General features: G+C 41.8%; 3 protein-coding genes across 10 annotated transcripts in view; all 3 read left to right on the top strand.

The window, feature by feature from the left end:
• The first annotated feature begins 354 nt into the window (after nt 1-354).
• Nucleotides 355-6601, top strand: LOC118380365 (upstream stimulatory factor 1-like). Of its 8 annotated transcripts, none has more exons than XM_052523131.1 (11): nt 355-455; nt 1096-1159; nt 1344-1393; nt 1506-1657; nt 1835-1948; nt 2245-2398; nt 3012-3099; nt 3335-3393; nt 3548-3660; nt 3872-4000; nt 4597-6056. In XM_052523131.1, exons 2-11 carry the CDS (start codon nt 1116-1118, stop codon nt 4600-4602), a joined length of 909 nt encoding a protein of 302 aa, XP_052379091.1. In that variant the 5' UTR covers nt 355-455; nt 1096-1115; the 3' UTR covers nt 4603-6056. The 8 variants fall into 8 exon arrangements, with proteins under 8 accessions (XP_052379091.1, XP_035623658.1, XP_035623595.1 ...); XM_035767765.2 differs by lacking the exon at nt 4597-6056 and adding an exon at nt 6068-6601 and having other exon boundaries at nt 356-455; nt 1506-1624; nt 3548-3642; XM_035767702.2 differs by lacking the exon at nt 4597-6056 and adding an exon at nt 6068-6601 and having other exon boundaries at nt 356-455; nt 1506-1624.
• An 849-nt stretch (nt 6602-7450) lies between these two features.
• gkup (glucuronokinase with putative uridyl pyrophosphorylase) lies at nt 7451-19213 on the top strand. Its single transcript, XM_035767292.2, has 23 exons — nt 7451-7648; nt 9113-9219; nt 10713-10757; nt 10942-11095; nt 11199-11270; nt 11401-11489; nt 11634-11790; nt 12051-12128; nt 12364-12455; nt 12586-12691; nt 12826-12905; nt 12995-13063; nt 13209-13269; nt 13547-13563; nt 13763-13820; nt 13914-14006; nt 14137-14197; nt 17221-17334; nt 17592-17649; nt 18107-18175; nt 18364-18427; nt 18531-18602; nt 18864-19213. The coding sequence occupies exons 1-23, from the start codon at nt 7592-7594 to the stop codon at nt 18960-18962; spliced, it is 1872 nt and encodes a 623-aa protein (XP_035623185.1). The 5' UTR covers nt 7451-7591; the 3' UTR covers nt 18963-19213.
• A 171-nt stretch (nt 19214-19384) lies between these two features.
• Nucleotides 19385-24799, top strand: part of LOC118396234 (ubiquitin-associated and SH3 domain-containing protein B-like) — a 37327-nt gene continuing 31912 nt past the window's right edge. Inside the window, exon 1 of the mRNA XM_052523003.1 lies at nt 19385-19818. Within this exon, the coding sequence (XP_052378963.1) occupies nt 19691-19818 (128 nt within the window). The 5' untranslated portion in view covers nt 19385-19690. The remainder of the gene's footprint in view (nt 19819-24799) is intronic.

The following is a 24799-nucleotide window of genomic DNA, read 5'->3' as shown; positions in this document are numbered from 1 at the left end:
GACAGAGTTACGGTGCATGCAGGAGTCATTCGTTTGGGAATTTAGATTAACTTTCACATCATTTTCTATGATACAAAATTGTGAAACAGTGATCCCCTTCGGCCAAAATAACTTCTAATGTTGGCTACTTTCCCACGGTCCCAGATTCAGGATCGATTATATATTGTGTCTCCTTCTGATTTATACCAGAGGTGTGGTTAGAATGCTGATCCAAGATCTGCACAGTTGATGAAGCCCGGTAAAGATGGCTACAACACTAGATCTGTTTAATTTATTTTATCGGGCGCAGTTCCTTGGAGCAGTGGAATGGTATTACTCGGCCAAATCTTCTCAATGTGCGCGCCAGGCGAGGTACATTCGTCGCACCTAAAATGTTGCACATGCGCAGACCATACAGTCAATGGCGCAGACAGCCAGTAATGTTGACAAACAACTGGGGAGAGGCCAATTGCACCGTAAGGGAAATATTCCGATCTTGTATGTAGCTATTATACAAATACTGTATTCTCTATGCAATTAAATGTTTCAAGCAGCGTTGTACAAATGCCAAATGTTCGACATTTGCCTGGCTTTATTACCGTCTAAATAGCTCAGGTTAGTTTACGTTAATTCACAACATTAGCTAGTAGCAGCTAGCTATAGCAAAGGTGCTTTGTTTAACTGACCCGTCGCAGCATGAAGGAACCGTTGGAATAATGCAGCTTGCTACATATTCGTAACTTATACAATGAAATATCGGTATGTGTGTTGGTTTGCTACTACTTTAGCACTCTGGATTTGGCATTTCGAATTTTGACATTTAGCTTCAGCTGTTTGCATGACGTCTTCGGCAATGAAATGATCTGGAAAGTTACAGGGTAACAGTAGTTATTTGCTGAATGAGGTTCAAAGCTCGCGGCTACATTGTAGGGGGCAACATCCACTGTAACTACTGAAGGGGCCTAAAGAGTACTGTTATCACTCCAATCAAACATACTGTATAGCTGGTTCCTTGAATGCTTCCTAGATTTTTTGGAAATCAGAGGTTTCAGGTTTGTGATCTAGAGCCTAGTTTGTTTTTCCCAAAAGATTACCAACTTTACCTTTTTCCTCAAGCCTGTTTAGCTCCCGGGTGAATGAAGGAGATTCTCTTTCCAGTTGACACTGTGAAAATGAAGGGGTGAGCTAACAATGCATTGATTTAACCATAATCCATTTGAACCAAAGCTACTTCCACATGATTTGTTGTAATAAATTTGAGTGTTGGGCTAGATGGTCATATTCTAGCACAAGTTGAAAGAGCGGTGTGTTACTGTATATTTGTTACTGTGTATTATCATTGTTCTTCTCATTTTGTTATGTAGTCAACAGAAAAGCCCTGACCCGGATGAAAGTGCACATGTCATTGAAGAAGGTAATGTCATGTAGAAAGGAAATAACGACCCTCAAAACATCAGAAGACAAGACACCCATGGTATTTTCTTTCTGATATTATAGAGACTGTATTCTGAATTTTGCTCTACCAGGTGCAGTGGCTACAGCAGATGACCCATCAGCTGCCATTGCCACCATTCAGTCTGCCGCCACCTTCTCCTCAGAGCATCCGATAAAGTATCTATTCAAGACGGAGGGAGCTGGGGGGCAGGTAGGGGAGCTGTACTACCCTCCCGCTGGGCAGGTACAGTTGGGAAAAGCATACTGTACAGGGCTCACTAGATCTAGCCAAAGTCCCAGAGCTGGAGCTCTGAGCCCAGCCAATGCCCATCCAAGGTTTTCTAAGGCTCAGTCTTCTGTCATTACTAATGAACGATTTTATGTTTCGCTCAACAAACCTGTGTGTTTTCTTTTGCTTAAGGTGACATACAGAGTAATCCAGGTGTCTGATGGACAGTTGGAGGCTCAAAGTGATGGAGCCACAGCAGTCAGTGTGCTAACTGGATTTCCTGCAGCCACACAGCCTGTGACCCAGGTGAGACTTTATACGAGCAGGACTTGGGGCCCTCCCAGCGGGAAACACTGGCTGAAATAATGTCAAAATAAGTCATTTCAGCCTGTTTTTGGTTGTAATTACTTACATTTCAACCAGTTTTGTCCATCAGGCTAGTAGTATTTGATTAAAGTCGGATTCTGCAAATCAAAAATAGCATAGTTTTTAATCTGGGATAGCAAAGATGATCTACTCTATTCTATTCCTCTACTTCTACTACTCACTGTATACAGTTTCGATTGTTATTCAACACTGACAAAGGTGTCCTCTTGCTGTAGGCATTGTACTCTCAGTCTGAGGGGTTGGAGGGGGACGGCACTGAGACGCATTACACCTACTACCCTGCAACCATCGCTGATGCTTCACCAGGCACCATGGTAACCAGCGTGGTGCAGGCATCTGATACACATCTAAGTCAGAGCACTCCCACTGGTGAGGAGATGGAGACTCAGTCACATAGAAATAGAATTACTATATAGAATGAATAGATCCTATTTCTATGTTCCATCAGGTTGGACATTTATTTCCAATTGGCTTTCCATTTTGAATGCCATTTGATATTGATACAGTTAGAGTACCAGTCAAATATGGACATAATATGGACTTGGTCTTTTACTAAATAGGACCCCCAACCCTCCCATGTCACAACAGAACTGATTGGCTCAAATGCATGAAGGAAAGAAATTCCACAAATTAAATTTTAACAAGGCACACCTATTAATTGAAATGCATTCCAGGTGACAACCTCATGAAGCTGGTTGAGAGAATGCCAAGAGTGTGCAAAGCTGTCATCAAAGCAAAGGGTGGCTACTTTGAAGAATCTCAAATACAAAATATATTTTGATTTGTTTAACACTTTTTTTTGTTACTACATGATTCTGTATGTGTTATTTCATAGTGTTGATGTCTTAACTATTATTCTACAATGTGGAAAATTGTAAAAATGAAGAAAAACCCTTGAATGAGTAGGTGTGTCCAAACTTTTTGACTGGTACTGTATATTGTTAATTTGGATTGGTAAAAGCAAGGGACTTCTTTGTTTCAGGGCAGTTGTATGTGATGATGTCCCCCCAGGAAGTGCTGACGGGAGCCAACCAGAGGTCCATTGCACCTCGCACACAACCGTACAACGCGTAAGCTGCCATTTTGATCAGTACAGTAGGTAGAAGCCAGGAGAGCCAGGAGTCATCACAGTTACCATACTAGTTAGTCACACTGTCCTGTGTCCATTCATGAGTTTCTTTGTGTTGGGCTATTTTATTAGCCTTGTTACTGTTTTAGCTGCACACATGGATGTGTATGCTGTGTATGCCAAAGTTTTCATGGTAATATCTGTTTATTCATGTCTATACTAATTGTGTCTTGTAGAAAATCAGAGGTCCCACGCACTTCTAGAGATGACAAAAGACGAGCCCAGCACAACGAGGGTGAGACCTAGATACCCATAATAAATTACTCATACAATACCTCATATGAAATGTCTCTTAAATGCTCGTTGGATTTGGATGTCACGATGAGCACAGAATCATGTGTTGCCCTGCCTAACCACTCAAATTTGTTATTGTGTCATTTGTCTTCAAGTTGAACGTAGACGCAGGGACAAGATCAACAACTGGATCGTCACGCTCTCAAAGACCATCCCAGACTGCAACATTGACCCTACCAAGTCAGGGCAGGTCAGTATCAGCAATGAGGTCAGTATCACCATAAAATGGGTCACTGTCACGTCTCATGGGTCTGGCCAGGAGTTTTTCCTGACCATGTCACCTGACTAGAAAAAACTTGACTAGAAAAAAACTATAAAAAGTAGTACCAAGAGTTTTTTTCTTGTCAGAACACATTCTCAAGAAAAGCCTCCTGGCCCTACATGGGAGAGGGTGACACAGTCTTTGTGTTTTGGTCCAGAGTAAAGGTGGGATCCTCTCCAAAGCCTGTGACTATATCCAGGAGCTTCGGCAGAACAACCTTAGACTGGGGGATGACCTAAGCACCCTGGATAGGCTCAAAATGGACAACCAACTACTGAGGCAAGAGGTAAGATACTATGGTTGTGTTTACACAATTCTGATATTTTGCCCAATTATTGTTGAAAGAGCTAATTGGTCAAAATACCAAAAAGTGGGAAAGATCCGAATTGGGCTGCCTGTGTAAATGTAGCCAACTTTAAATCATTCACGCTTTGTAATAGGTTCAAATTAGGTTCTGATTTGGATTTTGATGATCAGGCTGTAGGATTAGCGAGTGAGGGATTTTTCTGCTATCAATCCTGTTCACCTACTTACTGCAACACTAATTGTATATGCAATCACACAGAACCACAGAAAACATTTATTTGAGATTTGACAACGTTGTCGGACTGCGCAGCGTCACTGATCTACAGTCGTGGCCAAAAGTTTTGAAAATGACACAAATATTCATTTTCACAAAGTCTTCTGCCTCAGTTTGTATGATGGCAATTTGCATATACTCCAGAATGTTATGAAGAGTGATCCGATGAATTGAAATTAATTGCAAAGTCCCTCTTTGCCATGCAAAGGAACTGAATCCCCCCAAAAACATTTCCACTGCATTTCAGCCCTGCCACAAAAGGACCAGCTGACATCATGTCAATGATTCTCTCATTAACACAGGTGTGAGTGTTGAGGACAAGGCTGGAGATCACTCTATCATGCTGATTGAGTTTGAATAACAGACTGGAAGCTTCAAAAGGAGGGTGGTGCTTGGAATCATTGTTCTTCCTCTGTCAATCATGGTTACCTGCAAGGAAACACGTGGCGACATCATTGCTTTGCACAAAAGGGCTTCACAAGCAAGAATAATGCTGCCAGTAAGATTGCACCGAAATCAACCATTTATCGGATCATTAAGAACTTCAAGGAGAGCGGTTCAATTTTTCTGAAGAAGGCTTCAGGGCTCCCAAGAAAGTCCAGCAAGCGCCAGGACTGTCTCCTAAAGTTGATACAGAATGGCAGCAGGCAGGTGTGAGTGCATCTGCACGCACAGTGAGGCAAATACTTTTGGAGGATGGCCTGGTGTCAAGAAGGGCAGCAAAGAAGCCACTTCTCTCCAGGAAAAACATCAGTGACAGACTGATATTCTGCAAAAGGTACAGGGATTGGACTCTGAGTCATTTTCTCTGATGAATCTCCCTTCCGATTGTCTCGGGCATCTGGAAAAAAGCTTGTCCGGAGAAGACAAGGTGAGCGCTACCGTCAGTCCTGTGTCATGCCAACAGTAAAGCATCCTGAGACCATTCATGTGTGGGGTTGCTTCTCAGCCAAGGGAGTGGGCTCACTCACAATTTTGCCTTAGAACACAGCCATGAATAAAGAATGGTACCAACACATCCTCCGAGAGCAACTTCTCCAAACCATCCAGGAACAGTTTGGTGATGAACAATGCCTTTTCCAGCATGATGGAGCACCTTGCCATAAGGCAAAAGTGATAACGAAGTGGCTCAGGGAACAAAACATCGATATTTGGGGTCCATGGCCAGGAAACTCCCCAGACCTTAATCCCATAGAGAACTTGTGGTCAATCCTCAAGAGGCGGGCGGACAAACAAACAACCCACAAATTCTGACAAACTCCAAGCATTGATTATGCAAGAATGGGTTGCCATCAGTCAGGATGTGGCCCAGAAGTTAATTGACAACATGCCAGGGCGGATTGCAGAGGTCTTGAAAAAAAAAGGGTCAACACTACAAATATTGACTCTTTGCATCAACTTCATGTAATTGTCAATAAAAGCCTTTGACACTTATGAAATGCTTGTAATTATACTTCAGTATTCCATAGTAACATCTGACAAAAATATCTAAAGACACTGAAGCAGCAGACTTTGTGTTATTCTCTAAACTTTTTGCCACGACTGTACAAATCACCTCGCATCCAAACAACTACTTATTAACTACTTATAAAGCGATCGAGGTTAGGGGTTCTGCACCTCGTCGTGCTCAAACTGTACCCCTCAAACATGCTGAAAATGTAAATTGCAAACAAAATATCAAACCAAAATACCAACAGCTTTTCACGAAAATCCATGCATCAGATGTAATAATAGGTTTTGTTTGAGCTGCTTTTCCCATCTAATTTTGCACAGGTAGAAGACTGGAAATCCAAGAACCAGGTTCTGAGGAACCAGCTGCGACAGAATGGCATTGTAGGAGCAGCAAACGCAGACACCCAGTGAGGAGCAGCAAGGGTAGTCGGGGGAGAATATCTCAGTGAAGGAATGGAACTTTTGACCTCAAACTAAAAGAAAATTCTCACTACAAAAACTTCACTACAAAATCAGTCTGAAGGAGTTTGCAAGATAGGTCATTAAATGACCACATTTTACATAAGGAAAACCATGTTAGCTCTTGTAAAGATTTTTCCCGCAGTTCTTCAGCTGTTATGTACATACTTGTTTAGCTTTTTTACCTTTTTGACACAATTGCGCTTCATTGTATCAGGTATATATACTAACTCTTAGTATAGGTTTCAAAATACATTTTACATTTGACACATCTAGAGTATCAGATGTCCCCACTTGCAGAAATGACTCAGAACTTTGTTTTTTTCTAAACTTGTCAGCAGGAAATGTATTATAATGATATATATTGTAATAAAGGATCTTTGTATTGATAAATTATGATGGAACTTCATATTTGAGTGGAACGACTTCATGGGATTGAGAGCTTTCTATTCAGTTTACTTATTGAATCAAATCCAATTTTACTTGTCACATACACATGATTAGCAGATGTTATTGCGGGTGTAGAGAAATGCTTGTGCTTCTTGCTCCGACAGTGCAATAATATCTAACAAATTACACAACATATACACACAAATATAAGTAGGAATGAATTAAGACTATGCATATGGATGAGCGATGTCAGAGCGGAGCAGACTAAGATACAGTAGAATAATATAGAAAAAAACAGTACATATGATATGAGTTATGTAAGCATTATTAAGTGAATGAGATGCTGTAGAATATTATAGAAAACAGTATATACACATGAGATGAGTGCCAGATATGTAAACATTATTGAAGTGACTAGTGTTCCATTCCTTATAGAGGCCAGTGATTCCTAGTCTATGCCTACAGGCAGCAGCCTCTAGTGATGGCTAGTGTGCTAGTGATGGCTATTTAACAGTCTGATGGCCTTGAGATAGAAGCTGTTTTCCAGTCTCGGTCCCAGCTTTTGATGCACCTCTACTGACCTCGCCTTCTGGATGATTGCGGGGTGAACAGGCAGTGGCTCAGGTGGTTGAACCTACTAAGAACATTAGTGGTATCATTCAGAGTTTTAATTTAATCATTGGCTAACCTATTACATAATATATGATTGTCATTAGAATTTTTTATAAAACAAATTTACGAGTAATATGGATGTACGAACTATATTTTCAATAGTTTTACTGTTTCCTGAGTGCATGCAATTTACGTGATCTCGCCGGCAGGGGGTCATCATTCGGAGACACTGGCGCTTTAAGAATGAGACTACAGTGTAGCAGTCCTGTCGTCACAGTTCAACGTGAAATTGTATGGTAAACGATTTGACTATTTATTGTACCGAATCGCATAAACCAAGGCATTTGATGTCGTGTACACGCGAATAAGACAAAGGCCAAGAAAATGATCTGCATTTTATTGGTAGCTGGTCACGGTACTGTTCTAGAAACTCAGATAAAGGTAAGTTGTTTATGTAAGCAGACGAGGTTTGGGTGCAGAGGTCGTATAACTTACATGGTTAATTTCACAACACAAGCAGGTCATCACACACAAAAACATGCACTGCACTTAAACAATACAACATCAGAATTACCACTGAACAAGGTAGGCTAACTACCAAAATAATTGAAAGATGTAGTTTCGAACAAAACGTTTTTTCAGGAAGAAAAAGGGATGTTCAATGACAACGTTCAGTCATTCTTGGAGTGTTACATACAGTGCATGCAGAAAGGTTTCAGACCCATTGACTTTTTCCACATTTGGTTACGTTTCAGCCTTATTTTAAAATGGATGACATTGTTTTTTTCCCCCTCACCAATCTACACACAATACCCCATAAACACAAAGCACACATTTTTTGTTGTTGAAATTTGCAAATATATCGAAGGTCTGAGTTCCTGAGCGCTCTGGAGCAGGTTTTCATCAAGGATCTCTCTGTACTTTGCTCCGTTTATCTTTCCCTCGATCCTGACGAGTCTCGTACCTTTTACTGAGGAGTGGCTTCCTTCTGGCCACTCTACCATAAAGGCCTAATTGGTGGAGAGCTGCAGGTTTTCTGGAAGGTTTTCCCATCTCCACAGAGGAACTCTGGAGCGCTGTCAGAGTGACCATCGGCTTTTTGGTCACCTCCTTGACCAAGACCCTTCTCTCCCGATTGCTCAGTTGGCCGGGCAACCGGCGCTAGGAAGAATCTTGGTGGTTCCAAACTTCTTCCATTTAGGAATTATGGAGGCCACTGTGTTCTTCAGGACCTTCAATGCTGCAGAAATGTTTTGGTACCCTTCCCTAGATCTTTCTCGACACAATCGTGTCTCAAAGCTCTACAGATAATTCCTTCGACCTCATGACTTGGTTTTTTGCTCTGACATGCACTGTCAACTTTGGGACCTTATATAGACAGGTGTGTGCCTCTCCAAATCATGTCTAATCAATTGAATTGACCACAGGTGGACTCCAATCAAATTGTAGAAACATCTTAAGCTCAAGTTTGAGTCTCACAGCAAAGGGTCTGAATACTTAAGGTATTTATTTGATTCTTTTTTATTTTATTTGCAAAAATGTCTAAAAAAAACAACAGTTTTTGTTTTGTCATTATGTGGTATTGTGTGTAGATTGATGAGGGGAAAGAAATATTTAATCCATTTAAGGCTGTAACATAACACAATGTGGAAAAAGGGTATGGGTCTGAATACTTTCTGAATACCACTGTAAGTCTCTTCCCTATTCACCTGTATGACTGTAGGGCAGGCTGAGCTTTGTGTGAGTGAGGGAGAGAGTGATAACTGGTCACTATGCTATAGGCCTGCTGAAATAAGTATCAACATCCTTTGGAAAATATTATTTTAAGAGGAGTAAATAAAGTTCTACGGTGTGCAACAACTTCCAAACCCACATCCCATCACTCCTTATTTGTCATTTCTTTAGAATGATGCCACTGGTTTGTATGGACAGCTGACTGGGGTGCCAAAGGCATTGTTGCCTGGGATAGGAGGAAAGAAAATCCTGGACTTCTGGTGGGAGACGGTGAACACGTGAGTAATCGGTCAAATTTAATGACTGTCGACTGCCCTTACAGTTTTCCTGTACAACATGTCTTATACTCAGTCCCAGTTGACATAATTACATTATTAAATCCCTTTAACTTTGGAATACTGTGCCTTCAGAAAGTATTCAGACCCTTTGACCTTTTCCACGTTTTATTATGTTACAGCCTTATTCTAAAATGAAAAATCCTTGATGTTTCGTAGTATAGGATCGTAGTATGCCTGTGGTAAATTCAATTGATTGGACATACCTGCCTATATACACCTGTCACAGTTTACAGTGCATGTCAGAGAAAAAAACAAGTCATGAGGTTGAAGGAATTGTCCGTAGAGCTCCGAGACAGGATTGTGTCGAGGCACAGATCTGGGGAAGGGTACCAAAACACTTCTGCAGGTCCCCAGAACACAGTGGCCTCCACCATTCTTAAATGGAAGAAGTTTGGAACCACCAAGACTTCCGAGAGGTGGCCGCCCGGCCAAACTGAGCAATCGGGGGAGAAGGGCCTTGGTCAGGGAGGTATCCAAGAACCCAATAGTCACTCTGACAGAGCTCTAGAGTTCCTCTGTGGAGATGGGAGAAAACCACAGAAGGACAACCATCTCTGCAGCATTCCACAAATCAGGCCTTTATGGTAGAGTGGCCAGACGGAAGCCACTCCTCAGTAAAAGGAACATGACAGCCCTCTTGGAGTTTTGCTAAAGGCTCTCAGACCATGAGAAAGAAACAAGCATCACGTCTGGAGGAAACCTGGCACCATCCCTACGGTGAAACATAGTGGTAGCAGAATCATGCTGTGGGGATGTTTTTCAGCGGCAGTGATTGGGAGACTAGTCAGGATTGAGGCAAAGATTAATGGAGCATTGTACAGAGAGATCCTTGATGAAAACCTGCTCCAGAGTGCTCAGGACCTCAGATTAGGGTGAAGGTTCACCTTCCAACAGAACAACAACCCTAAGCACACAGCCAAGACAATGCAGGTGTCGCTTCGGGACAAGTCTCTGAATTTCCTTGAGTGTGGCCCAGCCAGAGCTTGGACTTGAACCCGATCAAACGTCTCTGGAAAGACCTGAAACTAGCTGTGCAGGAATGCTCCCCATCCAACCTGACAGAGCTCGAGAGGATCTGCAGAGAAGAATGGGAGGAACTCCCCAAATACAGGTGTGCCAAGCTTGTAGTGTCATACCCATGAAGACTCTCGAGGCTGTAATTGCTGCCAAAGGTGCTTCAACAAAGTACTGAGTAAAGGGTCTGAATTCTTATTTAAATGTAATGTCTCTTTTTTTTCATAAATTAGCAAACATTTTCTAAAAAAAAAACATTTTTTGCTTTGTCATTATGGGCTATCTCGTGTGTAGATTGAGGAGAACCCCCCCCCCAATTTAATTCATTTTAGAATAAGGCTGTAACGTAACAAAATATGGAAAAAGTCAAGGGGTCTGAGTACTTTCCAAATGCACTGTGTTTATGTGTTTCTCTCCAGGCGGCAGTTGTTCAGTGAGGTCTATCTGGTCACGAACGCAGACAAGTAAGTACAGTAACATGTGGTGAAAGTGTTGACACTTGCTGTATTTCATCATAGCAGACTGAACCTGCCTCCCATGTATTTACATTTAAGCCAATAGTATTGGGAAATGTTGTCCTATGAGCTGGAATGATTGATTATCTACCAGTTACTGCTTAGCTGTTCCCCTATATGTCTCCCATTCCAGGTATAAGCACTATGAGCGCTGGGCAACGGCCAATGACTTCCCTGTGGAGAATGTAGTGAATGACGGCAGCACAACCCTTGAGAGCCGGCTCGGAGCAGTGGCTGACCTGGAGCTCGCCATCCGCAGCCGCAAGCTGCAAGACGATATCATGGTGGTACGGCACTGATCCTAGATGTCATTTTATAATTTCTTAATTGTGTGGAATGAAATGTTCCATTGTGTGGGGATTATTTTTCAAACAATATGTTTGTGGACAGATTGCAGGGGATATGCTCTGTGCAGACCAGAACTTTGATATTGCTCAGGTTCTCCGCTTCTTCAGGTCCAAGGTAAGATAACATATGTGCTCCTTCTGGTGAATAACAACATATACCTCACCTCTGAGAAACTGTAACCACGCTCATAGCAGAGTAGGTTTTTGGCCTTGTTTACATGTTAGTATCTCTGTATTTGACTTAGCCTGGAGAGTTGGCTATATACTATGAGCTAGAGGAGGGAGAGAAGAGCAGCTCCAGGGGTATAGTGGAGGTATGCCCTGAGACCCACAGGTAGGCAACAGGAAACATAATCTTTGGCAGAACTTATCTTGATGCCAGTATATTGTTGATAACAGTACACCCATTTGATCACTGAATGGGTCATTTGCCACCAACAGAAAAGTCTAAAAGACCGGGTATCTCTGTGTATTTTAGGATATCTCGCTTCCTCGAGAAACCACAGGAGGGAGTGACAGCATTGCGTCTGGCCAGTGTGGTGTTCTACTGCCTTCGCAAAGCCACACTGCCTTATCTCTCAGATTTCCTCACCCTGCAGCCCCAAGCTCAAGACAGGACCTTCGGCAGGTTCTGGGTCAGTAAGGACTGTGAACATGGGAATCTTTGGGTTTGGGCTCAGTTCAGTTTTCAATTCAGTGTCTTCCTGGAAGTGCATTGAAATTCAATTCATTAATTGAAAATTGTCTGTTGCTTTATATGAGGATTTTCTCGTCATGATTTGAATATCAATTCACTTTCTGAATTGAACCAGGGTTGGGGTCAATCCAGTTTTATTTCAGTATCGCTAGTACTAACACTCGCGTCACAAGACTCACTGTTTGTCTTTTCACCCAGGAGTGGATCATCAATGAGGAGAAGTTACCTGTGTTTGGCATGAAACTGCCCACAGGGTTCCAGCTCATTGGACAAGTGGTGGGTTGATTTTTTTTCCCCCCCATCCATACAGACTACTGTTGATTAACAGAATATTCTAATTGTCACTATTGTGTAAGTTTCAGGTCAAGTTGTTATGACGTGAGATATGTAAACTCTCCCCTGGAGAGCATGTGAATAGATTGACAATCATTTAGATTATCAGCTCGATTGGAAAGTGTAATTTGATGATGATTTATATTGACGATATGTATTTATCTTCTGGATATCACAGGGGCTGTCAGACTACACCAAGTGGCTTGCCCACTATTCTGCCCAGCAACAGCAATGCCCTGCCAAACCCATAACATGCCGCTCATACGCAAGGTAGATTGCACCGCTACAAAGACTTTATGAAAAATAGTATTGATGCGTTGTTCTCTCACCTTCTGGACTATCTTCAGGGATATGTCATTTCAGTGAATGTGAGCTAACATCATCTTTCACGTCCTCATAGAGTTGGACTGATGGGGAATCCTTCCGACGGCTTCAATGGAAAAACGATCGCCATGACTATCTCCAACTTCTGGGCTGAGGTCACACTCATGGAGAGCCAAGCCCTGGTAACAGTCAGGCTTTACTCCAGTTAATATACACGACAGGACAATACAACATGCGTAGTGTCATCTCTGATCAAATGTTAATGTATTCAACCATAAAGATAGTATGATTGATATATTTGCTCTGTTTTCTTCAGGTTCTTCTGCCTCATCCGCTCAATGATCCGACTGAATTTGGAAGCTTGCAGGATCTGTACTGTATCAGCCGTAAGGAGGGGTCAGTGTAAAAGCCCCAATGCCACACATGCATGCAGGATGTTGGCATGATGAATTCCCAAACCGTATTGATATTGTTTTGATCTACAGGTACTTGGGAGGTCTACGGTTACTCCAGGCTACCTGTAAGAAGTTTTACCAATTCTGCTCAAAACAAGGGTGAGAAGAAAATGTCAATGGAGCCAGTAACAGCAAATACAGAGTATTCAATAACTCTGATGTGGGGTTGGGGGGGTACAGCTGAACATTCTTATTCTGACATGGTTAATGCTCATTTGAGTCCCCTGCACGCTTTCTTTGGCAGTATCGCTTTGACAAAGCAGAACTTCACTCTCAAGTATGATACCAACATTCCTCGCCAGGTGGTAAGTGTCTACACTACCGTCTCTATATTTAAAGGCTCACTCTGTGATATTTAGTAGGTGTTTTTGTTCATTTGAAATAATGATACCCATTCATTCTCGAAGACTATCACTTATAAATGTCTCATGAGCCTAGTTCATGACAGTGTATCCTGAGAAAGTCCCTGAGAGATCTGTATGTGTCTGTATATGCTGTTTTCAATTATGTTAGGCCAAAAGGCTAGTGATAATGTTAGTGACTGATTGAATGATTATTTCCCCCCTTTCTGCTTTGTTGAAGGGCCTGGCTGGAAGTAGGTAAGTGCTGCCTGGTCAACTGTTATTTTTCTTCCATATTTATAGGTTAACCACATATGAATCAATATTTCTTCTGAGTCATATACTTATATGTTTTTGCCTTTTTTGGTCTTGTCATCTTTTCTAGCTCAAACTCCCTTTGTTCATAATTACATTTCTGTTTATTTATCTAATTTTATAACGTTCTCTTCTCTGACAGTGCAATAGTGTCTGCCTCCCTGAAGTGTCTGATGAAATTCTACAACATCACAGAAAGTGTAAGAAGAGGAACATGTTACTCTGGAATTCACTCTATTCATGCGCCAAATGATCAACCTGTGTTTTAATTTGTTTTGTTCTGTTTGCCCTAGGACCTTCCCAAACCCACCAGGGCCAACTTCATCCTCAACGTCGAGACGGATGAACTCTTCATCACTGCTGGTCTTCAGGACAGAGTTGTGCAGGTCAGCAATGAAAAGACAACACTCCCCTTTTCACACTACTGAGCTGAGCCAAGCCGAGCTGGACTGTACTTCCCTGGCCTGGTTACTGTAAAGAGTTTTTTTCTGACAAATGTCCTTCTTTTCATTGCAGGTCTATGAGGGCTTGGTCTACATGGACTTTAGCAAACAACTGATGGATGAACAGGGCTATGGTATTTGAAATGTGCCGTCTCAATAGCTGTTATGGCACATAAACACATTTTAGGAACTCCTATACGTAATAAGGACCGCCAGTATATTAACGCTAATAATAATGGTGAATACAGCAGTGAGCAGCAATGAACAGGGTTCACAGACAGGGTTCACAGACAGGGCTCACAGACAGGGCTCACAGACAGGGCTCACAGACAGGGCTCACAGACAGGGCTCACAGGATGTCAGAAATGACATAAGATCAGTCTCATAACAAAGCAAGCACTCTATCCTGTAGGAACTATCTTCCTTTATGTGCAATCAGTGAAAGCATTACCATGTTTATCTCTCAGCACTACAAGGATGACGCAAGTGAAGTTAAGTCTAGTGCTGTAGGTTGGTTATCTTGGAATGCAGCAGGTAATAATACTTAAATGTATTGAGTTTACTGTATATATGAATATTTATAAATATATATACCATATACACTGAGTGTACAAAACCGTAAGAACACATGCTCTTTCCATAGTATAGACTGACTAGGTGAATCCAGGCAAACTATGATCCATTATTGATGTCACTTGTGAAATCCACTTCAATCAGTGTAGATAAAGGGGAGGAGACCAGTTAAAGGATTTTTAAACCTTGAGACAATTGTGAAATGGATTGTGTACATGTGCCATTCAGAGGGTGAATGGGCAAGACAAAATATTTAAGTGCCTTTGAATGGGGTACGGTAGTAGGTGCCAGGCTCACCGGTTTGTGATAAGAACTGCAACGCTGCTGAGTTCTTCATGCTCAACCGTTTCCCGTGTGTATCAAGAATGGTCCACCACCCAAAGGACATCCAGCCAACTTGACACAACTGTGGGAAGCAGTGGAGTCAACATGGGACAGCATCCCTGTGGAATGCTTTCGACACCTTGTAGAGTCCATGCCCCGACGAATTGAGGCTATTTTGAGAGCAAAAGTGGAATGTGCAACTCAATATTAGGAAGGTGTTCCTAATGTTTGTACACTTTGTGTATACGCTCACTGCGCATGACTTCCAGGTTCTTATTTTCCAAAATAAAAGATCCACTTTTCACTACGTTCACACCACATAATAGGGCAACACTATGTGATTATACAGACGTACTAATCATGATATTTCACATTGTTTGTCTGCATAATTCAAATCTAACATTCATTTGCATGAGACAAAGTCCACTTGATCAATAGTTATTGCTTTAGTATCTTCTGGTGCCACAGGTGCCAATGCCATCTATAGTGCCACCAACAGGTCTTGTGCAGCCATCTAAGGTTGCAGTGATGTCATATTCACACAGCTTCTAAGGACATATGCATGAGATTTACATACCAAATGTCTTGGCCCCATGTCCATCGGTTCAGTTCTTATAGCCCTGGTGTGATATGCTGGCATGGCCAACTTTGAATGCAGCAACTAATCATTCTCAGGTGAATTAGAGGCTAATTCATTGAGTCTATATAAATCTGGAGTCAATCTGACATATGGTTCATGAGAAGATTTCTAAAGTATTTTATAGCATTAGCATATGTGCTAACGCAAATCTATAGGTACAGTGCGGCCATATTTGAATGCAATTTTCTTTTCTCAAAACCATGTAAGACTGATATGAGATATCAATACCAAATTCAGTGTGGTTCATCTTAGGGACATCCATAATAGCGACAGCGCGTTTCAAGTTGAAAGGCCACTGTGGTGTTGATTTACAGTAGTTTACGTGTACGCATGAAATCAGATTTTTGATTTGTCAATAGCTCAGCCATCTTTTGTAGCTTTTCTCAAACTAGTTAAGACCTTCATTCCACATTTGGTGTCATTTGGTCCTATGGTTCATGAGAAGAAGATTTTTGAAGTATTTATTTTACATATTGTAGCACATTAGCATATGTGCTAATATGCTTCCACTATTATAGTGTTGCCATCTTTGAATGTATCAATGTCATTTCTCAATCTTTATGGACTATTGTTACAAGTCCAAAGACCAGATTTGGAGTGAATCTGACATTTAGTCAATGAGAAGATGTTTTATTATGATTTTAAGCATTACATTTACATTTACATTTAAGTCATTTAGCAGACGCTCTTATCCAGAGCGACTTACAAATTAGCGTTACAAAGTAAAATAAGTGTTAATAGTTTCCTTATTTTTTAAAGATATCAATGCCACACTTAACATGGTTCATCATAGTAATGGATTTGATGACCCTAAAATGTTTCAAATTGATAGGCCATTGTGGAGTGGATTTACAAAGGATTTAAATGAACACGTAAAATCAGATGTCATGATTTATCAATAACTCAGCTATCTCGTATCCCTTATCTTTTAAGAAATGTACCATGGACATACATATCCCGAATTTGGTTCATGAGAGGAAGTTTAAAAAATATATTTTCTCAATGGAGGAAAATGTATTATGCTGGACCATATGGGTCCTTTAGGCAAATTTGTTCAACATGAGGAAAGACACCTACATACAAAGATTTCAAGTCTCTAGGTCAAACCGGCAACAGACATTAGGGTTAAATTGAGACTGCTTATAATAGTGCCACCTATAGGCCAATCGGTACTATTCTTTTTGATCAAGTTACTCATGGCCTCTAATTCCGGGGTGTCAAATTAGGAAAAAAATTACCAATCAATGCTTAGCACCTGTGAACCCCTGCAGGGATGTCAAACTCATTCCACTGAGGTTACTGGTTTTTCCTTTCAATTAAGACCTTAATTCATCAGTCAAGTACAAGGGTGTAGCGAAAAACCCGCTGATATTCGGCCCTCCGTGGAATGAGTTTGACACATCTGCGGCCTAATGATTGATTAATGATAATGATTTTTGAAAGGTAATTCATTCTTTAGGGGTATGGGAGTTTTGCTGCATGCGAGTTTAAGGCACCTGTGCATATCTTTGTGTGCATCCTCTTACATATATCTAGAGCTGAACGTTTATGTATACATTATGAAACTGAGTTTACAATGAACCTTTTACATGTTGATGTTTGTGTGTTGACTGTACACAGGAGATTACATTCCTATGGACATGAGCAGCTTGCCACCGTTCTGGTTAGCTTATCTGAGTGATCCCAGTGACTCTGGTCGGATTCACAGCAACGTCAGACAGCGCTGGCTCAACGGTAAGACACATACACACACACACACACACACACACACCCACACACACACACACACACTGTAAGCTCGGTTGGCAGGCAGCAATGTTCACCAAGGTCAGGGTCAATTCCATTTGGGATTTCAGTTTACTTCCTGTATTGACGGAATTATCACTTCATAGATTTTAAACTGTAGGCTAAGAGGAATCAGATGACAATAAAAAGGGATACCTTCGTTCTCTATCTGTATTTAGTCCCTCTGTTCACCTCCTTTTTTTCAGGAGAAGCTGAAGTGGTTGATGCCATGAAGTCTTTTGCTGGGCTCACAGATCAAGCCAGGTTTGTGTAATATGTTTGAAGGCTCACAGGATCAGTGGCAGTAGTGCCCCTGGTGCGCTAGCAAAGGCACAACACCAGTGGATGGTAGTCATGGGATTTGAACCAGCAGCCCTCCGGTGCTGATCTGCCCATCTAACCTCTGTCTCCATACTCCCCCCACAAAGTTATTGCGTGTCTCTTTGATATGGCTTAATCATGCCATCTAGGATCTTAAGCACAACAAATCCTTAACATGTAAAACATTTATTTATTTGCAGGACGTAACATATCAACATATCATACGAAATGGATGATGTAGTACAACATTTGATGACTTAGTTACGCAAAAACGGGCACCACTTTTGGCTCGTAAGCACCATTCAAAACTACTGGCTGAAATTATACAAACATTTGAGAGTGCATCTTTAAGTGAGCATTACCTGGTAATGAAACGGTTGGGTTCTCTTGTCCTCCACAGGGTTGCACTGCAGGGAATGGACTGGAGCAGACTGGCACAGTTGATGGATGAGAACTTTGCACTGCGACGGTAAAGACAAGCGTGACATCCTTTTGAGTCTGTCATTGGTTTGAGGAAGTTAAATCTCTTTGCCCCCGTGAAGTTGTTGGGCTTTTATGAGTTAATTCTCATCACCGAACAGCATGATTTTACGTAGTAAGTGCACCTCATTGTTCACACAGGAAACCACTAATACGGGAACGATCTCTGTCCTGTAGGTCTGTGTACACAGAAGACTGTTTGGGACCAGGCAATCTCAAGATGGTGCAACTGGCAAGACAGGTAAAGTATAGAGTTAAAATTTCCAAGATGATCTCATCTTTTCCTATGATGTTTCTTTGCAGTTTTTGTTTATCGTTCGGTGTGTTTGCTTTGCCCAATGCAGTTTGGCTCAGCTGCGAAACTACCTGGCAGTGGTGGTGCTGTAGTGGGCTTGTGTCTGGACCAAGTAAGACTGGTAAGACTTATACTTTCACATCTTAAACAGCAACGTATACTGTATGCTCTGTGGAATCATTGGAAAAGAGATTGTGTTTCATACTTTGGTCACTTTATTTTGATAGTCGCATACACATGGTTAATTGATGCTCAAGCTATCAACTGCAACTCTGTTATATAACTCGACTTGATACACCGCAGCTTCCTAGGATTAGGGCTAAGGTTTGATAGTTACTTAAGCATTTCTAAACGGGTGTGCTTGTCTTTGCTTTGACACTAGGTGGAGATGAGGAGAGCGTTCCAAGAGGCTGGCTGTGTGTTCTGTGTGATTGTGCCATATAACCCATCTGGTACCATTGGAACAAACAGCCAAGACTGATTTTAAATGATCAATAATGGGCATCTTAATAATCAATCAAGTGTAAAAAATCTGAAGCTAAGATGACACAACATATTTTTCTGTTCATGTGGGCAAATTTGTAGCCCATGATTTCCTGTATGAATGGATTATGATGAGACCGTTGTGCCTTGGTTTGAGTATGTGACTTGGCTTGAGTAATTTTATAAATTGAACACATTTGTATTTTTATGAACATTGAATAAATATGGTTTATTAATTTATTATGGAAATGCAGTGTGAATAGCCTAATTTCACTTATTTATTAAATCTACCATATTAGGCTGTGTCTAACATTACTCTGTATTACATATTGCTCACGTGATCTAAAATTCCCTTTTATTTTTCTAATCAAACGTAACCTAACGTTTTGAGGACACAATGTAAACATCAAAGCTATACTGAATAGGCTATTATTATTCCACTCTGCCAATTTATAATTAGGCTACTGTAATTAGGACACTCCTTGGGTCGCTGCCAGAGTACAGGCGAAAATTCATAAATAGATCCTGTGCACTGTGCACGTAACTCTGATTTTTATACACAAAACGAGGCAGCAGACATAATTTGAGTTTCTGGGGGCGGGGAGGAGGGAGCGCCCGCGACCACACTGCTCACAATAATAATCGGTTGTAGTCTATTAGTTATCTTTCTCCACCGCTCGCTACAGTACCGTAGACTGGATCTGAAAACCAATGTAATCCTGAATCATGGCTGCAAAAGAGGATCTCTACAGCAAAATCATCCCGCGAAGACTTCGATTGAAAGTACCTGGCACTGTGAAATATGGATCGAATTTGGACGTCCTCTTATCGATGGGTTTCCCCAAAACCAGGGCGTAAGTATAACACGCTCTACTGACACTTTATCGGAGTCACTCGTAGAGGTGGACACTAGCGCTTTGGGTACAGTTTGGCATTTGTTAAAATTACAATTTATATTTGGTTAAAAATACAATGTTTTCTGACGCGCTGTCGTATATCACCTATAAGGCAATTTATTGATCCCCATATTCTTTCTCACCATGTGCAATTGGCTGGCAGCGTCCTACTTTTCCTCATGACCAGAAACTCTCACACAATATGGACTCGGGAGTAATGGGTAGACATAACATAGTAAACGAAAATCCTGGACACTCAAATTAGTATGATATGTTGCGTTTGGTATGGTATTAATTTGTTGATCCATTTTGTATGATGTGTTACGAATTACACAACGTATGATAAACTATATATACAAAAATATGTTGACACCCTTTCAAATTAGTCGATTCGGCTATTTCAGCCACCCCGTTGCTGAGCACACAGCCATGCAATCTCCACAGACAAACACTGGCAGTAGAATGGCCTTACTGACGTGGCACTGTCGTAGAATGCCACCTTTCCAACAAGTCAGTTCTCCAATTTCTGCCCTGCTAGAGCTGCCTCGGTCAAACGTATGTGCTGTTATTGTGAAGTGGACACGTCTAGGAGCAACAGCCGAGAAGTGGTAGGCCACACAAGCTTACAGAACAGGACTGCTGAGTCCTGAAGCGCATAGATTGTACAAATCGTCTGACCTCGGTTGCATCACTCACTACTGAGTTCCAAACTGCCTCTGGAAGCAACTTCAGCACAATAACTGTTTGTCTGGAGTGTCATGAAAGGGGTTTCCATGGCTGAGCAGCCACACACAAGCCTAAGATCACCATGCGCATTGCCAAGTGTTGGCTGGAATGGTGTAAACCTCGTCGCCATTGAACTGGAAGCTGTTATAGCAGCAAAGGGCGACCAACTCCATATTAATGCACATGACTTTGGAAAGAGGTGTTCAATTAGCAGGTATTCACATATGTTGGGTCATATAGTCTATGTGAACTGCAATTCGTACAATATGTTACAAATTTGCAATAAGTACAGTGCCTTCAGAAACTATTCACACCCCTTGACTTTTCCCACATTTTGTTGTTTTACAGCATTCATTTCAAATGGATTCAATTTAGATTTTGTGTCACCGGCCAACACACATTACCCCATAATCTCAGTGGAATTATGCTTTTAGACATTTTTACAATGAATAAATAATGTAAAGCTGAAATGTCTTGTGTTCAACCCCTTTATTATGCAGCAGGTAGCCTAGTGGTATGAGGGTGGGGGGGGGGCAGGGGGGGAGGCAGGTAGCCTAGTGGATGGAGGGGGAGGAGGCAGGTAGCCTAGTGGTATGAGGGTGGGGGGGAGGAGGCAGGTAGCCTAGTGGATGGAGGGGGGGGGAGAAGGCAGGTAGCCTAGTGGATGGAGGGGGGCAGGTAGCCTAGTGGTATGAGGGTGGGGGGCAGGTAGCCTAGTGGATGGAGGGGGGGCAAGTAGCCTAGTGGATGGAGGGGGGCAGGTAGCCTGGTGGTTGGAGCGTTGGGCCGGTAACTAAAAGTTTCCTGGACTGAATCCCTGAGCTGACAAGGTAGAAATCTGTTGTGGGCCGTCATTGTAAATAATAATTTGCTCTTAACTGAATTGCAAAGTTAAATAAAGGTAAATAATAAATGGCAGGCCTAAAGTTCAGGAGTAAAAATGGACTTACTCTGTATGTAATAATAGTTTTTTTGAACATGCTTTTTGAATGACTACCCCATCTCTGTACCCCACACATACAATTATCTGTCAGGTCTCTCAGTCGAGCAGTGAATTTCAAAGACAGATTTAACCACAAATACCAGGGAGGTTTTCAGTGCCTCACAAAGAAGGGTACTTATTGGTAGATAGGTAACAAAAAACAGACATTAAATATCCCTTTTGAGCATGGTGTAGTTATTAATTACACTTTGGATGGTGTATCAATATAACCAGTCACTACGAAGATACAGGTCGTCCTTCCTAACTAACCGCTCAGGAATTTCACCATGAGGTCAATGGTGACTTTAAAACAGTTACAGAGTTTAATGGCTGTGATAGAACACTGAGGACTCCAATACGAACCTAAATGACAGAGTAAAAATAAGGAAGCCTGTACAGAATGAAAATATTCCAAAACATGCATTCTGTTTGCAATAAGGCACCAAAGTAAAACTGCTGAAAATATGGCAAAGACATAAAATGTATGTCCTGAATACAAAGCGTTATGTTTAGGACAAATCCAACACAACACTGAGTACCACTCTTCATATTTTCAAGCATGGTGGTGGCTGCATCATGTTATGTGTATGCTCTTTATCGGAAAGGACTAGGGAGTTTTAAGTAACAGCCTGGTCTCATAGACTAGACGTAACTATCCGGGCCACTCAAATTAGTAGGATATGGTAGCCCTTTCCACACGTACCCCATGTTAAAAATGGTGGATTTGGGCACTAAGAAGCACCTAAATTAGAACTTAGTGGCTGCTACACATGTCAGAGCTCTGGCTCTGCGCTTCACAGCGCTGTATGGGTTTTACAAGCAGCCCATGAGTCATTTCATGTGACCACTAACGGTTGATTAAAAAACAAAATCCTAGAAAATAAAGACAAACAACCAACACCATTAAAACAAGCAATCCAAAGATTGCGTGTTCGAATCTCATCGCGGACAACTATAGCATTTTAGCTAATTTGCAACTACTTACAACTTTCTAACTAACCCTTCCCCTAACCTTAACACTTTAACTTGTCTATTAAACTTAACGCCCAAACCCTAGTTTAGCGAACATTAGCCACAACAGTTCGGAATTCATAACGTATCATACGTACTGCAAATTCGGAATATATTTGTACAAATTGTAATTTGTGACATTAAATGGATTCACAAATGAATACAAACAATACCAAACATAACATATCATACTAATTTGAGTTTCCTGGATTTTAATTTACTATATTACATCTATCAATGAGTCCAGGTTGTAAGTAACCTCCTGTCTATGTAACCATACGAGAGAGAGGATATGGATCATGCTCAATCTGATCTGAATGGACTGACTGTTCTTGATGTGACCAAATTACTGCAGCACAATGTACAACTGTTATGTCAGCTGGGTCCTCACTAGGAGAGACTCACAGACAGACCCACCATGTAAGGAAGCAGTTTTCCTAATGTCACCATTATAGAGAGTAAATACATTGTTAACTTTTAAACCTACATCAATTGCATCATTTCTATGTGATCAGGATCACAACCCACATCCTTTTTCAGTAAAAATAATAAATGTGCTTCCCAGTGGTTATGATCATAGTTATTCACAATAGTATTGTGAATAAGTCCCGGTCTCAAGTCTGTATTATCTCCAAGACATTGAGGTCAGATGTCATAGGGAGTCTGTTGTGACTTACATGCTGAATGGACACAGACAATACGCATGCGCGTGCACACACACACGTCAGAAGGAATGCCTCGAGGCTCCCTTTGTCAGCAGAGAAAGAAAGAAAGAAAGAGGGAGAGAGAGAGAAAGAATGCCTAGAAGCTGTGAGAGACGCCACAAGCTCTTTTACATTGGACAGCCCGTGACTGCTTGGCCCTGACAGAGCAAGTTATGAATAGCATCTTCCTGCCTCTCTCAAGTATTGACCCCCTACATTTCCTGACCGACTTAAAGGGACATGCCCTCGGAGATTTGTCATGTCTGCCTGCCACCAATGTCACTGACTAGCGTTTTTGATTCACGGAGGGGGAGGGGGACAATGCAGATGGGGAGCAAAGCTGGGTTAGCATCAACAGACATTTACTAGAACCTCTCTGATGGGATGAACCACAGTAGCTACAGTGTGTGAGAGAGATCACTGAGGAGTGAAAGAGCAAAAGCAATGTACCGAATAACATCTGGGATGTTGAAACCCACAGTCACGAGGTGCAGTTTTTCAGACTTTCTGCACATAGTAATTTTGCCGAACATACAACCCTTCAGCAGGGTTTTTATTCCAGTTGTAACCAGGGGTGCGTGCTGTGCACTCCCAAAACAAAGATAAATATAGCTGCAAGCAGCCATTCACGCTTTGGGCCCATAGCTCCACCATCAAGACAAATTGGCCACATTTCCCTTGGATGAGCTACTCCAACACCATCATTCAGTTTGCTGACGACACAACGGTGGTAGGCCTGATCACTGCCAACGTTGAGACAGCCTATAGGGAGGAGGACAGAGACCTGGCAGTGTGGTGCCAGGACAACAGCCTCACTCACTCTCAATGTGAGCAAGACAAAGGAGTTGATCGTGGACTATAGGAAAAGGAGGGCTGAACAGGCCCCCATTAACATCGGCGGGACTGAAGTGGAGCGGGCCGAGAGTTTCAAGTTCCTTGGTGTCCACATCACCAACAAACTATCATGGTCCAAACACACCAAGACTGTTGTGAAGAGGGCATGACAACACCTTTACCCCCTCAGGAGACTGAAAAGATTTGGCATGGGTCCCCAGAACATAAAAATGTTATCCAACTGCACCATCGAGAGCATCTTGACCGGTTGCGTCACCGCCTGGTATGGCAACCATCTGATCATAAGGCGCGAAAAAGGGACCTATGTACTGACCTTTCAATTGCTTGTTATAGCACCACCATCTCGCCAATTGGCATGGCATTGCATGAGAGCGTGGCCCATGGGCCTTTACCATTATGCCAAGTTGCGCCCTCCTAGGCCTTGCCATTTCACTGGAATTCACATCTTTGACTAAATCCACAGAGAACCGGAATAATACACGCCTACAAATACAACACAGCTTCGCTGCTTGAACCCCTAATGTATATACATTTTTTAGGGCACCCCCAAGAGCCAATGATTTGACCCTGTACTTGAGGCTACTCGGTTGGTTCTGTAGAGACACTGAGACTCAGTATACTGGTGTAGTTGTTGTGTCTAATGTACAACTCTGCCCTTAAG

This window comes from Oncorhynchus keta, chromosome 1 (assembly GCF_023373465.1).
Source record: "Oncorhynchus keta strain PuntledgeMale-10-30-2019 chromosome 1, Oket_V2, whole genome shotgun sequence".
Taxonomy (NCBI): Eukaryota; Metazoa; Chordata; class Actinopteri; order Salmoniformes; family Salmonidae; genus Oncorhynchus; species Oncorhynchus keta.
The sequence above is the reverse complement of the archived record's forward strand: the minus strand, read 5'-3'. Positions and strand labels throughout refer to the sequence as shown.

Bases quoted from the DNA above. Each gene is read 5' to 3' on its own strand.
- LOC118380365 (XM_035767384.2), top strand. From the start codon at position 1,116: ATGAAGGAGATTCTCTTTCCAGTTGACACTGTGAAAATGAAGGG. The intron at 1,394-1,505 runs GTAATGTCATGT...TTGCTCTACCAG, and splicing joins TGCACATGTCATTGAAGAAG to GTGCAGTGGCTACAGCAGAT. The intron at 3,100-3,334 runs GTAAGCTGCCAT...TGTGTCTTGTAG, and splicing joins CGCACACAACCGTACAACGC to AAAATCAGAGGTCCCACGCA.
- gkup (XM_035767292.2), top strand. From the start codon at position 7,592: ATGATCTGCATTTTATTGGTAGCTGGTCACGGTACTGTTCTAGAAACT. The intron at 9,220-10,712 runs GTGAGTAATCGG...GTTTCTCTCCAG, and splicing joins TGGTGGGAGACGGTGAACAC to GCGGCAGTTGTTCAGTGAGG. The intron at 12,129-12,363 runs GTGGGTTGATTT...TGGATATCACAG, and splicing joins TCCAGCTCATTGGACAAGTG to GGGCTGTCAGACTACACCAA.